Source organism: Haliotis rufescens, unplaced genomic scaffold (genome assembly GCF_023055435.1).
Source record: "Haliotis rufescens isolate VD_foot unplaced genomic scaffold, xgHalRufe1.0.p SCAF_29, whole genome shotgun sequence".
NCBI classification, from domain to species: domain Eukaryota; kingdom Metazoa; phylum Mollusca; class Gastropoda; order Lepetellida; family Haliotidae; genus Haliotis; species Haliotis rufescens.
Window position 1 is genome coordinate 1,669,093 of NW_025963990.1, and position 14,707 is coordinate 1,683,799.

At 40.2% G+C, this 14,707-nt stretch overlaps 1 protein-coding gene across 1 annotated transcript in view; it reads left to right on the top strand.

The window, feature by feature from the left end:
* LOC124137709 overlaps nucleotides 1-14,707 on the top strand; it is a 94,992-nt gene that overhangs the window by 26,625 nt on the left and 53,660 nt on the right. The window contains exons 35-51 of the mRNA XM_048402720.1: nucleotides 1-157; nucleotides 1,239-1,465; nucleotides 1,970-2,132; nucleotides 3,028-3,253; nucleotides 3,819-4,035; nucleotides 4,274-4,495; nucleotides 5,565-5,874; nucleotides 6,591-6,826; nucleotides 7,887-8,070; nucleotides 8,580-8,703; nucleotides 9,449-9,543; nucleotides 10,029-10,214; nucleotides 10,517-10,697; nucleotides 10,838-11,007; nucleotides 11,742-11,869; nucleotides 12,049-12,292; nucleotides 13,481-13,652. Coding sequence (XP_048258677.1) covers nucleotides 1-157; nucleotides 1,239-1,465; nucleotides 1,970-2,132; nucleotides 3,028-3,253; nucleotides 3,819-4,035; nucleotides 4,274-4,495; nucleotides 5,565-5,874; nucleotides 6,591-6,826; nucleotides 7,887-8,070; nucleotides 8,580-8,703; nucleotides 9,449-9,543; nucleotides 10,029-10,214; nucleotides 10,517-10,697; nucleotides 10,838-11,007; nucleotides 11,742-11,869; nucleotides 12,049-12,292; nucleotides 13,481-13,652 — 3,242 coding nt within the window. The remainder of the gene's footprint in view (nucleotides 158-1,238; nucleotides 1,466-1,969; nucleotides 2,133-3,027; nucleotides 3,254-3,818; nucleotides 4,036-4,273; nucleotides 4,496-5,564; nucleotides 5,875-6,590; nucleotides 6,827-7,886; nucleotides 8,071-8,579; nucleotides 8,704-9,448; nucleotides 9,544-10,028; nucleotides 10,215-10,516; nucleotides 10,698-10,837; nucleotides 11,008-11,741; nucleotides 11,870-12,048; nucleotides 12,293-13,480; nucleotides 13,653-14,707) is intronic.

A 14,707-nucleotide genomic window follows, 5' to 3' on the forward strand; every position in this document is an offset into this window, starting at 1 on the left:
AAAAGAGACAGCTCACTGAAAATATCACGCACGGATGAAGATGGCACAGCAACCAACACTAAGAGTGCCATCAAGAAGATGGGTTTAGCCAACCCAGGCACCATTCTGTACTCAGGGGAGGTCGGCGGTGGAAACGTCGTGCTGGGCATGGAAGGAGGTGGGTAGTTTGTCTTGTCACGAAATGTGCATAGAATTGATTAGTTAACGGTTGTTTAGACATATCACCTTTTGATTTAATATACGAAGATATGCATCTTGTTTGTCTTGTTGTGGTTAGTTTCTTATACATCTTCTGCTATGTCCATTTGGTATCTTAATTGCAGTTACTATTTTCTTTGGCAGTATTATTTACCTGCACGTAGAGAAGCATTAGTAGTACTCTGTCCTTGAAAGTGTTCTTAGAACTTAGCATGTAATATAAACTATAATTCACCTCTCTTTGTAGGTGTGAACTTGCATTGCTTCATCGACATTTTGTGTGTTTGCCTGCTCTGATTCGATCGCAATGTAATGCCTAATTACTAAAAGCCAGTCCACATATTTCGAGTTGGTATTGTCCATTGCAACTACTATTAGAATGTCTCTGGGTACCTTGGAATGATTTTGTTTGCACCCTGCACAATATGGTAGCCAAGTGGTTAAAAAGTCAAAGACGCCATTCCATAATCACTCATCGCTCATAGGTAGCAGTGTCTATCGTACGATTCCGACTGTCTCATAATCACGTGTTAATGAATCACTATCAAATATGATGAAACCAGGAGTTCGCGAAAAGGTGAGCATACCCTGCTCCACCTGTGGCACCCGTCACAAACACATGCAAATGCATGTCAATTATTCACTTACAAAACCCCCGGAACATATGGAAGTTCAAACTAGGGAAGTGCATCGAACATAATTTTAGTCACAGATGTCAGTCAAATTTGCAAATGTCTTGACAACGGTCTTGAATGTTGTAACCCAAACCATCAAATAACTCTTGAACAAGAGTCGTATGACGCTCATTGAAACAATAAGCCGAAGAACTCGTCAAATTGGTGAAATCCATTATGTCTGTACCCTGAGTGACATGTCTTGAATATTGCTAAATGCAGCGGTAACTGCACTCACTGAGACTCACACACTATCCGGATCTAATTGCCTCATTCGTACAACTTGGGAGGGCAATTGTTGGTTAAATTCCTTGTTAAGAGCCTCTTATTTCAGTCACGTTTTAGTACTGTAACTGGTGTTCCCAGGCGAGAAGATCATGAAGGTCCTGGGTCAGGTCACCGACATCCTGGGTCGCGGGGATCAGGCGTACACTGTGGGGAAAGGTCTGACTGGGAAAGGACTGCAGCTGCTCGGTGCTAAACTTGCCAACATGAGCATCGGGGAGATGATCGCATTGTTTGATGCCAAGAACATCGACCCTGAACTTGCTCTACGTCTGACGAGACAACTGAGAGATCTGGCTCTTGCCCTGGTAAGGGACATTCACTATATCACGACAGACGTGTGTTTTGAGTGTACTTACAACGTTAATGCCTCTGCACTGCTAGGTTGTTCTCTTGGGCAGTGGACGTGATGTTTCGATAATTAATATGACATTCAACACCTTTCCCTTTCCTTGGCATAACATATCGTTTTATCAGTGTCAGTTTCTAAGGCAAACTTTCCTCTCCACAAACAGGAAACGTCATACTTGCATGTACCATGTTGATGCTATGTCTATCAAAGGTCAAGTTAATTTTGGTCAAGTTCTGGAAGAACTATCATTGAACAGTGCTTGGAAACCCTTCTTATATCAGCAATGACGGGGACATTTATCTTGATACAGATACAGGAATTATTTAGATGTAGACGTGTACTGCATGTGCTAAAAGTAAGACCAGCATGTATCATCAAAATACTAGTGTCTGTTGTAAAGTAAATGATATTCTCTGCCTTAAGCCAGCTCTCCCCGTATAATCAGCAATCTGAATTTCAGTATTCCGAAATCATCAATGCCGTCATCAATGGCGATGGGGCCAACGCATTCAGCTCATTTGACATTACCCTTCAAGGAGACTTCAGCATACCTAGACAAAGCATCAACTTCTTCCGCTACAAGTATAAGTTCCTGATTGGGGGACTTGTCCCCATGAACTTTGGTGAGTGTTGAGTTATGCTACAATCATGCTAATAAATTGAAATAAAACTGATTCTGCATGACATGGAATGTTTATCTTATGTTTCTACATCCAGATTAAGAGTGTTGCCACTGTCACACGTCACATTGAGTACAGTTTCTTTCTTTCAAGGGGCGATGGAGTAGTCGCCTTAGGGTTAAAGCATCGCATGGGTACATTGTGTGAAACTCATGACTGACCCACCATGACATGACTGGAAAACTGCTTGAAGTTCACTCGTTTGTTCACTCACTCAATACTTTCCCAAAGGTTTAAATACAACTAGGTGGTCAAAGTTAATAGTCTAAGGAGACGCAACTTGACATGGACCATTGCGTCCCACTGATTTAATGTCATATTCGCTTTGATTATGATCCCTGATCTTCACCATACTTATGCATTTATCTACTGACATTGTCACTTTGGGTTTCCTCTTTCATACTGTTTTGAACTTCGCTCAGCATGAAAATCTTCTTTTTCATGTCTTCTATTTACAACTACCCACTCAGACACAGTACACTGACTCCGAGCCAACCAGTCTCTGTTTTATCCCATAATGCAAAGCAGGGTGCCAACAAGTACCATATTTTAATGTATTTTTTTTTTTATGCGACCGAGGATCGAACCCCCGACCTTCCACTCTCCGAGCAAACGCTCCATCCACTAGACCATGGAGGCGGTCCTTGAAACTGAAACTCCTCTTTATGCATGTAAACCACTGAATCACTGTATTAAGCCACTGAATCACTATATTCAGCTACTAAATCACTGTATTAAGTCACTGAATCACTGTATTAAACCACTGAATCACTGTATTAAGCCATTTAATAACTGTATTAAGCCACTGAATCACTGTATTAAGCCACTGCAATTTCAGAATTCGGAGCTGGAGCCACTTATGGAATGGGAATAGTTGCAGGAGCTAAGATCCTTGGCATGACGGTGTTTGGTCAAGTCGTGCCCTATGGAAGTGCCCATGTCTACGGAGAGCTTGGCATTGGATTAATACTGTATGGCAAACTGAGATTTGACGGCTACCTCATGAATATTGCTTTCCCATCCAGGGCTGAGATAGGGTTCTATAAGTTTCCACTTAATTTAAGGTGAGTATACTCAACTAACTCATATAATACCAAATACCTGTCTGTCCCACTATATATTCTTTTTTAAATTCATCTAGACAGCCTAGGTCACCATCCTAATTAACGAGTGTGATATTAGTAGTGTGTTTAAAAAGCTCAGTAATGTTTGAGAAAAGATTATATTTACATTTTTCGTGTTTGCCAGCTTAACTTCAGAGCATTTCAAGGGCTTTGGTCCTGCTCCACATTGAAATGTTATCGTTATTGTTTTCGTTTTTATTATTTTAATTTATTTTTTATTATATTGATATTTGTATCGTAGCATCGCCTATGCGCATGACGATAATCCTCCTAAGTCTAGACATGTTAGACTTTGGCACCATGTAGAATAAGGACGCCAGGTAAAATGAGCATTGTGTAAGTAAATGAGTACCTTGTACAATTACAATATTATTGCAATGAGACTCATAATACTAATGTAAAACTATTGCAACATTAAAATGCCACCAATGTGTTCTCAATTTTGTTCTCAAAAAAGTAAAAAATTACTCAAGGAATCATGTTCCTCTTTTGCAACATTTTCTAGTTTGACCATGGATATAGAACTGGTCCCTCTCGAGATGACCCTGCGAGGTCTAGTCACCCTGGAGGTCAACCTCTTGTTAGATAAGATCAAGAAGATATTGTACAAGGCTGTCATCTGGCGATATGCGACTCCTGTGATAAGGAAGAGACTGATAAATACAGGCAAGAAGGAGGAGGACACGTCTCCACCACAGTTCCTCAACTATGTGGACAATACTGTACGTTGTAGAATAGTATTAAAGTATAAATTTCAGATGCTATCGATAGCATTGGGCGTTTGCATTTCTCAATTGCTTAGGTGCTTTACAAGTAAGCTTTTGAAACAAGATTACTCCACCAAAAGTCCCAGTTAGTCAGTCCAGAAATTGTATGCTTGACATTCAGGTGAATTTACTAAATGTGACACGTCGCTTGCCAAAGGGACAAAGCAATGTGTTTATTATCTGTGTACATCAGGGAGGTTCTGGACGAAAGAAGAGGGCAGTGTCCACATCAGGGAGCTGCTTAGTGAGACAACTCCCCGATAGAGACTACTCAGAGCCGGCTGTAGAGATAGCCATAGCTGCCCAGGATGACCGGAGTCAGGTCCAGATCTTGTTGGATGCTGGGACCAAACCTGGACTCAGTGATGTGCTCAGAAGAGTCAGTCTTGGTGGACCATCTACAATTATCACTCAGGTATGCAGGAAACGTCATCATAGCCTGTTTTAAAATGGCTTGGAATTATGTCCTTCATGGTCAGTGAATGTCGGTATGATTTCCAGAATTATTCAGTGTTTCTTTCTGATGAGCATCAAGCTTGAACCTTTTGGACAATAATACCCTTCCCCTTGTGTTGATCTGACTTGAATCCTCATTTTGGACAACACAGTCCTACCCCCTTGTGTTGGCCCTGAAGTAAATCAGCCTTTGAGATAACACTGCCCTTCACTATTGTGTTTGCCTAGAGTGAATAAGTTTTTGGAACAACACTGCCCTCCTCCTTAGTGCTGGTCTGAAGTGAATCAGCCTTCGTGTTCGCTTGAATAGAATCAGCCTTTAGGACAACACTCCCACTCCCTCGTTCACTGAGGTAGTTGATTTCATTGCCTTAAGTCTGTCCTTACCATGCTGACTCGTACTACAAAAATAATATAGTAAGATGTCAAAAACAAAACACCTTGAATACGAAGATAATATATTACCATTATTAGAAGTTGATGCCATTCCTTCATATAAATAAATATTCAACATGGACTTTCGTATTTATCTTGAGCAGAGCGGAAAGCATGATATTTGTCAAAGGTGCAAAACAGACTTACCTTCAAGTATCTGTATGTTGATAACATCTGTATGTTGATGGACCGCCTCCGTGGTCCAGGGTATAGAGCGCCTGCCCGGAGAGCAGAAGGTTGGTGGTTCGGTCCCGTCGCCACGTCATACCAAAAGACTTTACGCGTTATTACTTCCCCAAGTATCGGCATTAAGGGGAGACTCGTAGGTAGCATATTGTCTATATGTGAGAGTGGTATTCATGTTTAAGTGCGGGATGGTATCTCAGTTGTCTAGCACTATAAATCTGGCATAAGTCCAGACTATTACAAGTAGACACACAGACACAGAAATGCGCGTCGATAAAAAAGTGGATGTGTTTGTAATGCAATGTTAAAACCCATTTGATCTTACCTCACCTGTTATTACAATAAAGATATTTCAATACTTCATTTTGAAGGGATCCTCTCAGTATATATACATATCCATGTTGTAGCGATTTTCCAAGAATGGCTATGGCGTCCCCATCTTTTTCACTGTGTATGGTGAGAACAGTGCTGGCGCGAGATCCACCGTGACTTGCAGCATCCCAACCTATGACGTCACGCCTCCTGGTGGCAGACTTACATCAGACTTCAGTTCAACTAGTAACCCAGCTGAGCTGAGAGGAAATGTGGTGGTGTATGAAGATTCAGATCTGATTAAATCTTCCGTGGGTGTTGGACTGGGAAGGGGAATCTATGGAGATGAAGTCATAGCCTACAACTCTGTCAATCTCAAGGACAGGACCAATGCACACTATGACCGTAAGGAAAATATAACTAATACCATGAAAAACTGATTGACTTTGTATATTCCAAGAACCAAAACAAAAACCAAGGCCTACAAACTAATTGTGGATGACTTAATAATCAAAATCATAAGTAAAGGGATATGAAATGTTATCAATTAACATAGATCAACAAAATATTTGGAAGACAATAAATGTTGAAACTAGGGTTAGTGAATAGTAATCAAGATTGTTATTCAACTTTTGCAATACTAATAAACTATTTTACTTTACGAAAAGGTGGGGTGGGGTAGCCTAGTGGTTAAATCGTTCGCTCGTCACGCCGAAGACCCGGGTTCGATTCCCCACATGGGTACAATGTGTGAAGCCCATTTCCGGTGCCCCCCGCCGTGATATTGCTGGAATATTGCTAAAAGCGGCGTACAACCATACTCACTCACTCACCCACTTTTCGAACAAGTGACACCATCTATGTTACTGTAGTTAAAGCCTAAGTGATACACATTGAAGCTTTGTCATTGCCAATCAAGAATCCGTAGATCATTGTATTGCATTGCTACAACAACCAGGCCATGGTGAACAGTTCATTCAATACGGATACTTGTTGCGCATACTGTCTTTTTATACGCAGTAAATAATATGTCATTTCCCGAAGGTTGAAATCTCCAAATTATATATGATCGTATTTAGCAGGCTGGATATGTGAAAGGCGATTGTTGTTACTCCTTACAGCTTCATCTGATAATTTTGGCCACGAAGCGCTGAAACATTTCACGGGTCTGAAGGACGGCCGACTGATTGGTCCGGTGTTTGCCGAGTTCTTCAGTATGAATCATGCCGGGTCCTGTGTGAAGGAATGTATGAAGTTCCCGGAGACCAAGTGTATGAGCGTCAACTACGACTACGGCCCTAAAGGACATTGTGAACTATTAGAGGGCATTGAAGGACACGACCATAAAATTTTCATTGTGAGCTTATATTATGCATTGTTATGTGATAAACAACTCATGTATGCGATGTCGATTTTTATGGAGCTTTAGATCGGAGTACAACAGAGAAATGGGCATGTCTTCAGGTTTTAAAGTCAAGTCAAAACTTGACGGTACTGATGCGTGGTTTTCGCAGATTTCTACCTCGGTTAACTCACTGGCCTTACATGGCAACATAGCTGGGTAGAATAAATGGGCAGATGTGAGGAGATTTAACTATGAAGGATCCCGGAAGGGTGAGCTAGACTACCAAACTAAACATTCGACTCCCACACTTTCAAATGACAACAAGCTGCCAATATTGGCGCTGACTCATTTGAAATTCGTCCGGCGATAAAAACGAATACCGGTGATAAAAATCCACGATTACTACATTATCTTGAATTTGCTTGCTGTACAAAGATGTCAAACAGCTTCTTGTCATGACACTTCAAAATCTATGAAAACAATCTTGACTTGAGCCTGTCATGTCAGTACGAAAGTACCAGCCAAGAAATGTGCAGTCGCAATGGCAAATCAAATTAATTCCTTCATTTCAGTATAAAACGTATTCTTTCAATGATTAAAGATATGTGTATACAACAAGGTAAATGCGATTATGTAGTGACAAAAGATTGCCCTAAGCTTTAATTTTTCCAAAACTTATCTATTTAGCTCGCAGGGGTGTTCTAGTATGTGACTCTCCATTTACATTTTGCACATTGTGTATTCATAGGCACGTTTCAGCCATTATAAGTACACATAGACATAGCTATATTTAGTAAATAATTAATACAAACGTCGTTGGTAATAAAAACAGGATACAAAACTAGTCATCATTTCATAACGAGATTATGTCACGAGTGGAATATGTTTTTACTCTTCCCGGGCGAGGGACAGAAAAAATATTCATAAAATATAAGGGAAATCTGAAGCTCCTTTAATATTCTGCAATTATTGCATTGATTTTACATTTAATTAACACAAATGGTTCGTGACGGTTTTTTTATGTATGCATTATGTAATATATGGTAACCAAATATCATGTTTATCCTTGAAGTCTGATCAGTATGCTCACTTTGAGAGACTTGGAGTTGGTCTTGCCCACGAGTTCATCTACAAGGATCTGTCTCTACGTCATGGTGTCATGTACTACTTCAACATCCACCTCATCAACGACCTTCAGTTCGAGTCCATCCTCCATAGCAAGGGTGTTGTGGTGGATGTCACACCTCCCGAGCCAGGTAAGATGTTACTTGACCTTGATCTTTTGTATGATAGTATATTGTATATCCTTGATCTGTGAGGATTGACCACAGAGTTTTCAGGTGAAGAAAATACTTGTGTTTGGGACGAGTGCTATCAGTGGGCAGGATACGCTCTCATTTTCGCGAACACCTGGTATAATCACTATTTGATAATGATTCATTAACGCAATGTTATGTTATTGTGTCACTGGCCTGTCAGAATAGGCCATGGGGTTACCAAACTATCAAAAACGTGACAAATGTCAATCTCCTTAGGTCACCTTGTTTGAACATGTGATTTATATGAGCGAGAAATTGTTAAATGAGTCGTGTTTTCCTTATAGTTAATTACTTGGGAAAATACATTGCTCACTGAATACAAAGATGTTCTTGTTCTACTTTCAGCTATTTTTTGTACTTGATGACTTGAAAGAATAACGTTAACACCTGAATAAGATTTTGTGATGCGTTTTCAAAAAAAACGATCGATACCATTTCTGTTTCAGGTCCACTGGCTAATGTGAGTCTGGATGTACTGGAGGTGACCTCGTGTGAGAGTGTGGTTCCAGATGACAGACCGGACTGGGAAGTCAGGTGTCGAGGTGTTAACAGTCAGATAAAGAACCACAGGTGAGAGACAGTTTTTCATAAACGTTACTATATTCAAGACAGGGTTTATTGGTCAGAATTTGTGACAAAACCCGAAGAAAACAAAAGTAAACTTATGTTTCTATTCTTGTGATGATGTGAAATGAACAATTAGGTTTACCTTGTATTCATCTACATGTCTTATATTTATAAAAAAAACTTCTGAAGTACTTAACTTAAAACAATCAGTTGAAACTGGCTTATAACCTTCTGCACATGCCTATCAACATCTCTCGGTGCTTCTGAAGCACGTAACTTAAAACAATCAGTGAAAACTGGTACAAGGCATTTAACCTTATGCACGTGCCTATCAACATCCCCTGCCGCTTCTGAAGCACGTAACTTGAACCAATCTGTGGAAACTGGAACAAGGCATATAACCTTATGCCTGTGCCTATCAACATCCCCTGCCGCTTCTGAAGCACGTAACGAACCAATCTATGGAAACTGGAACAAGGCATATAACCTTATGCACGTGCCTATCAACATCCCCTGCCGCTTCTGAAGCACGTAACTTGAACCAATCTGTGGAAACTGGAACATCTCCTGGTGTGGTGATAGGTTCAAGGTTGCTTTTAGAACCTATTTCAGTTTTCTTTTCTCGGAAGAATATGTAAAGATCACAGATTTCTCAGATCACGGAGCCACCTTTGTACGTGGGTCATGTGAACTTGAGTTCTTACCTGGGACGTGAAATTACTTCTAAATGTAATCGTTGTGTTTTCAGGATAATTCATGACGGCACTGGGTCAAAAACCCTTTTCAATGGAGACACACCCCTCGCCGATCTCTTGTACACCAGAGCAAACAGATACGTATCAGGTCGGTGAAATATTATAGTTTTTAAAAGGAATTTCAACTATGTGAAATTTATTTCGGGAATACGAATTAAACCGTTATGTTGAAATATTTTAACTTGTCCCGAAAATACTACTTATATCCATGTATCGTTATGTTCTTAGTTCATTATCCATAATTTTGTATGTATTGTCTTTTTAAAAAGGGGTGTAAGTGTTTTGAGGCCAGATTTATTTGAATACATTTGGTATTCACTATAAATAATTTCTAATATAATTTCAAATTTTTTATAAACTAGGCAAAGTTCAATGCTAACGATCTTCTCATATATAAACACTTCTGTGACTGTAGATTTTATGGGTTATACCAAACTGAGTTGGAATAGTTTTTGTTTAACGGTTTTGCATTATGCTTCAGTGGCGTATACCATTTCATTTAAACACTATTTCCACTTGATATCATTTCGAAAGCATCACGTCCAATGCTATGACGACGTGTCCCTGTTTCAGCTAACTGGGACGGCATCATGGATAAAGAGACTGGCATCCTTGGCTACTCCTGGACCGTGGGGAGACAAATCTGTGAGGAGCTGATCCACCCTCATCATGACCCTCACAGGCACCTGTTTGACGAATCAGAGTGGACCAACACTGGCCTCATTTCCCCAATACCAGCTCCTTACGACCCCCTCCCAGGTAAAACACAAGTGTGAGGCTTTTAAAAATATGACAACGCAATGACCTAAAATATCACTTAGGATTGGCCTCTCACAAGAAGATCGTCCAACCTTACAAAAATAATGGATGTATATACTGATATGAGTTGCGCAGTTAATAAGCCCTCAATAATCACTTAAAAGACGAGGTGATTGTGTGGCGTAGCTCGATGGCGATGTTCAATGCTCTTATCGCTCTGTAAGTGCAATAATATTGAACATGGTTGATATTTTTTCAGATCATTAGGGATGGCTTCAGAGATGATTTTGGTTTTGTTTCAGATGGGAAATACTATATCACACTCCGTGCCTTGAACAAGGTTAGCTATGGAGGTCCGCTGGGGACAACAATCTGCCACACCACGCCCCTTGGAATAGACAACTCGCCCCCCCTCCTACATGAAATCTATAACATCTCCTACGCCGAAGAAACCTTCTTCATCAATGCACAGTATAATGCCAGGTAATAATTTGTTGTGTTTCAAATGCTGTATTGCTACGTAAAATAAATAAATAATAAAACCCATTCATATTGGAACATCAACATTACCTCCCTTTAAATATTTAGTGACAAGTATTACAATTTAGTTCATCCATTCACAGTGACCCAGATTCAGACATCAAAGAAGTGGACTTGTGTCTGGGACAGACCACACGTGACTGTCATCACATGGACTGGCAGAGATCTTCGCACAGTGAAGGCTACATCACCCGTCAGTTCCAGATCCCAGGTGGAACTCCTGTCTGGATTAAAGTCAGGGTGATCAACAATGGTGAGTCATATAAAAGGTGTTTTTAAGGTGATGGATACGTCGCCGCCTGTTCCAGATCCCGAGTGAAAGTCATGGGTGGATTAAGGTAAGAGTCATCAAAAATGTTGAGTTATAATAACAGGTTCCTACACAGTGATGGCGATATCACCCGCCAGATCATGATCCCAGGTGTAACTCATGTCTGGATTAAAGCCAAAGGCATTATACACGCTTGAGACCCTATATTGTTATGATATCTTATATTGTGATGACATCAAGGAACTTAAAGACTTGATCATAATAAAAATATTGCTGTTACAAACGTTGATCTCTTTATTAAAAATAACCACATTCATCCTGATATTTCAATAGAAATGGCACCGTCCGGAATAACGACGTTTCATTGTGGAATAAAATCATTACCTGCATCACGTCACGTTGTATACAGATGATATGCCATCAGTGAGGTTGGTTAAAGGTTCTTTTGCAAAACTTGTCAGCATCTCGATGTATAGACACCAACAACAATTTGTTTGTTTATTGTTTAACTCCGCTGTCAGTGATATCTCCTCCGACCCACGTCGCAGGGGTTCATGCAACATATAAGATCTGACGTCCCGATCCTCACCAGTCTCCTTTTATTCGAAGGATAGGTTGCTGAAGATCAATTTCTTATCGTGGTGTCATAAAAACAACCTCAAACGTTTTGTAAATATCACATTCTAAAGAAATCCATTATTAATTGTGTGTTTAAGTTGATTTGATGAAAGTGAGCGTTTCCGACCATCCGATCATAGTCGACACATCACCCCCTGAACCAGGCATTGTTTATGATGGACCCGTCTTCAGACTTGACCTCAACTTTACCAAGGATGCTGACAAGGTAGATTTTTACTTCACAAACACGTTCTTTGTAAATAGTTGATAGCTAGGTGTTAATATTCCATTTTAATTGATACACAGCCTCCAGTAACCGATAAAGTTGCACAAAATGCATTATGCCCAAAACTTTTTTTCCCTTTAATAATGGTCTGATTTTATAATCTGATCTTTTTATTCCAGATTTGTGCAAACTGGTTTGGGTTTTATGATCCCGAGTCTGGTATTTCCCACTACGAGTTGTCGGTTCTTGATGACACAAACACAACGATCTCCGAGCCGGTCAGCCTTGACCACAAGACACACGAGACCTGTGTCCAGCTTGACCCTGACAAGAGGCTCGAACACGGCAAGGCCTACAGCTTCTATATCACCGCATTCAACGCTGGTCACAAACAGCTTTACGTATCGGCAATGTCTGATGGAGGTAAAACAATGTCAGATGGAGGTAATACAATGTCAGATGGAGGTAATTCAATGTCAGATTAAGGTTTTGCAATGTCTCCTGAGGTAATACAATGTCTGCTGGAGGTAATACAATGTCAGATGGAGGTAATGCAATGTCAGATGGGGGTAATACAATATATGCTGGAGGTAATACAATGTCAGGTTAAGGTTTTGCAATGTCTCTTGACGTAATACAATGTCAGAAGGGGGTAATACAATGTCAGGTGAAGGTAATACAACGTCAGAGGGAGGTAATACAATGTCAGATGGAGGTAATGCAATGTCAGATGGAGGTTATGCAATGTCTGCTAGAAGTAATACGTTGTCTGCTGGAGGTAATACAATGTCTGCTAGAGGTAATACAATGTCGGATGAAGGTAATACAATGTCAGATGGAGGTAATGCAATGTCAGATTAAGGTTATGCAATGTCTGCTGGAGGTAATACAATGTCAGATGGAGGTAATACAATGTCTGCTGGAGCTAATACAATGTCAGATTGAGGTAATGCAATGTCTGCTTGAGGTAATACAATGTCAGATGGAGGCAATACAATGTCAGATGGAGGTAATACAATGTCAGATGGGGGCAATACAATGTCAGATGGAGGTAATACAATGTCTTCTAGAGGTAGTACAATATCAGATTGAGGTTATGCAGTGTCAGATGGAGATAATACAATGTCTGCTGGAGGTAATACAATGTCAGATTGAGGTAACTAAACTAAATAAATATACAGATACATCAACACTATCTGATCATAATGTATGACACATTTCTCCTCGTACACATATTGTTGAATTGACATTCTACATACTTGTGGATATATTTGTGGATAAAGTCTATCTACAAGCAATGTTGAGTAGGAGCTGTAATGGAGATTATCAGATACATGGACAGAATGTAAAGTTTAATTTCATCCCAAAAATAGTAAGCACCGTATTCTGCTCTGCATCAAAGTATGACTCATATATGACCTTGGGTCTTGGACTACAACTACCACCACTCCCCACCCCTATCCTCTTCACTCCCCACCCCCATCCCCATGCTCACCAATACCCATCTCCACCCCGCCTTCATTACTCCCCACCCCAACCCCTTCACTCCCCAACCCCACCCCCATCAAACCAACACACTGTGATTTCATTGGAATAATGTCACTATTCCAGTGATCGTGGACCTGACTCCACCGGTGCTGGGTGAAGCTGTTGACGGTATACGGAACGGCTTTGACGACGTTGAGTTCAGTACCAACGTTGCCACAGTAGGAACCCAGTGGAGGAACCACAGTGACCCCGAGTCAGCCATCAGAGAATATGCAGTACAGATACTCAGAGCAAAGTAAGAGGGCAGTAAATCACTGAGGAAACATTTGCTATATATAATGCTACAGTGACTCAAACATGTTCTTATGAAATGCAATTTATAAATGTGTATGATGTTAGTGCTGAATAATATTATTCGTAATTATGGCACTATTGTAACATGAAAGAGCAGGATTTCATATATGCAGCGTATACTTAAGTGAAGAAAAACATTTATCATATAACGGGTAGGTTTCTCGGCAGGGTAAAGCCAACGGATAAAAACGATATCCGTTGGGTTCATATGCGGATAGAGATGCAAATATCAAAGTTCAAGTAGGGACTACTTTCAGTGTTTATAAACAAACATGGCGTCGCCCTCGTCATTCGGCGATCGAGTCAGAATTAACCATCGGGAATGTGGATAAACTAAAGGGATAATTGCCATCATTATCAAAAGAACAATCTAATATGCTGAAAATCAGTGTCTAACTGTGACGTAGCTAAGGCATTTTAAAAGTTTTGGCAACTTTGGAGATATAAATTTCGATACAATTTTGCGAGGGCACGAGGCCTAGCCAAGCGGGATCAGTAGCCATATCTGTGCTTTTAGACCTCTGCGGCTTGAAACCTTCTCCACAAATAAAATAGTTGGATTTGGCCGAAATATGTTTGAATTGTTACCTTGTTTCGTTTTGTCGCCAAGGCTCGCTAAATACAATGTTTATTCCTAATGCAGGATATTTACCATCCCGAAACACACTCGCGTGATAACCTCTATTTATTATTTATATTATGAAATAATATCTTGAGGAACATATTTATGCTTACATAGTCTTCAGCGGGATATTTGGGGAACGTCTATTAATATATGACCACAAAGTCATTCCTTCATATCTATGAGTCGATAATCTGGATCAGGTAACTTGAAAAGAGACCGAAGGATTGTTGGAACACAATGTACATGTATTCAACTCTTGGAATATCCCACCACAGTATGATACTCAGATACAGCGATTATGTTATGGCATCTCTCTGCTGTGTTTAAACGTTCCCTACCGACTTCTTTGAGAGGCATTTATAAGTTGGAGT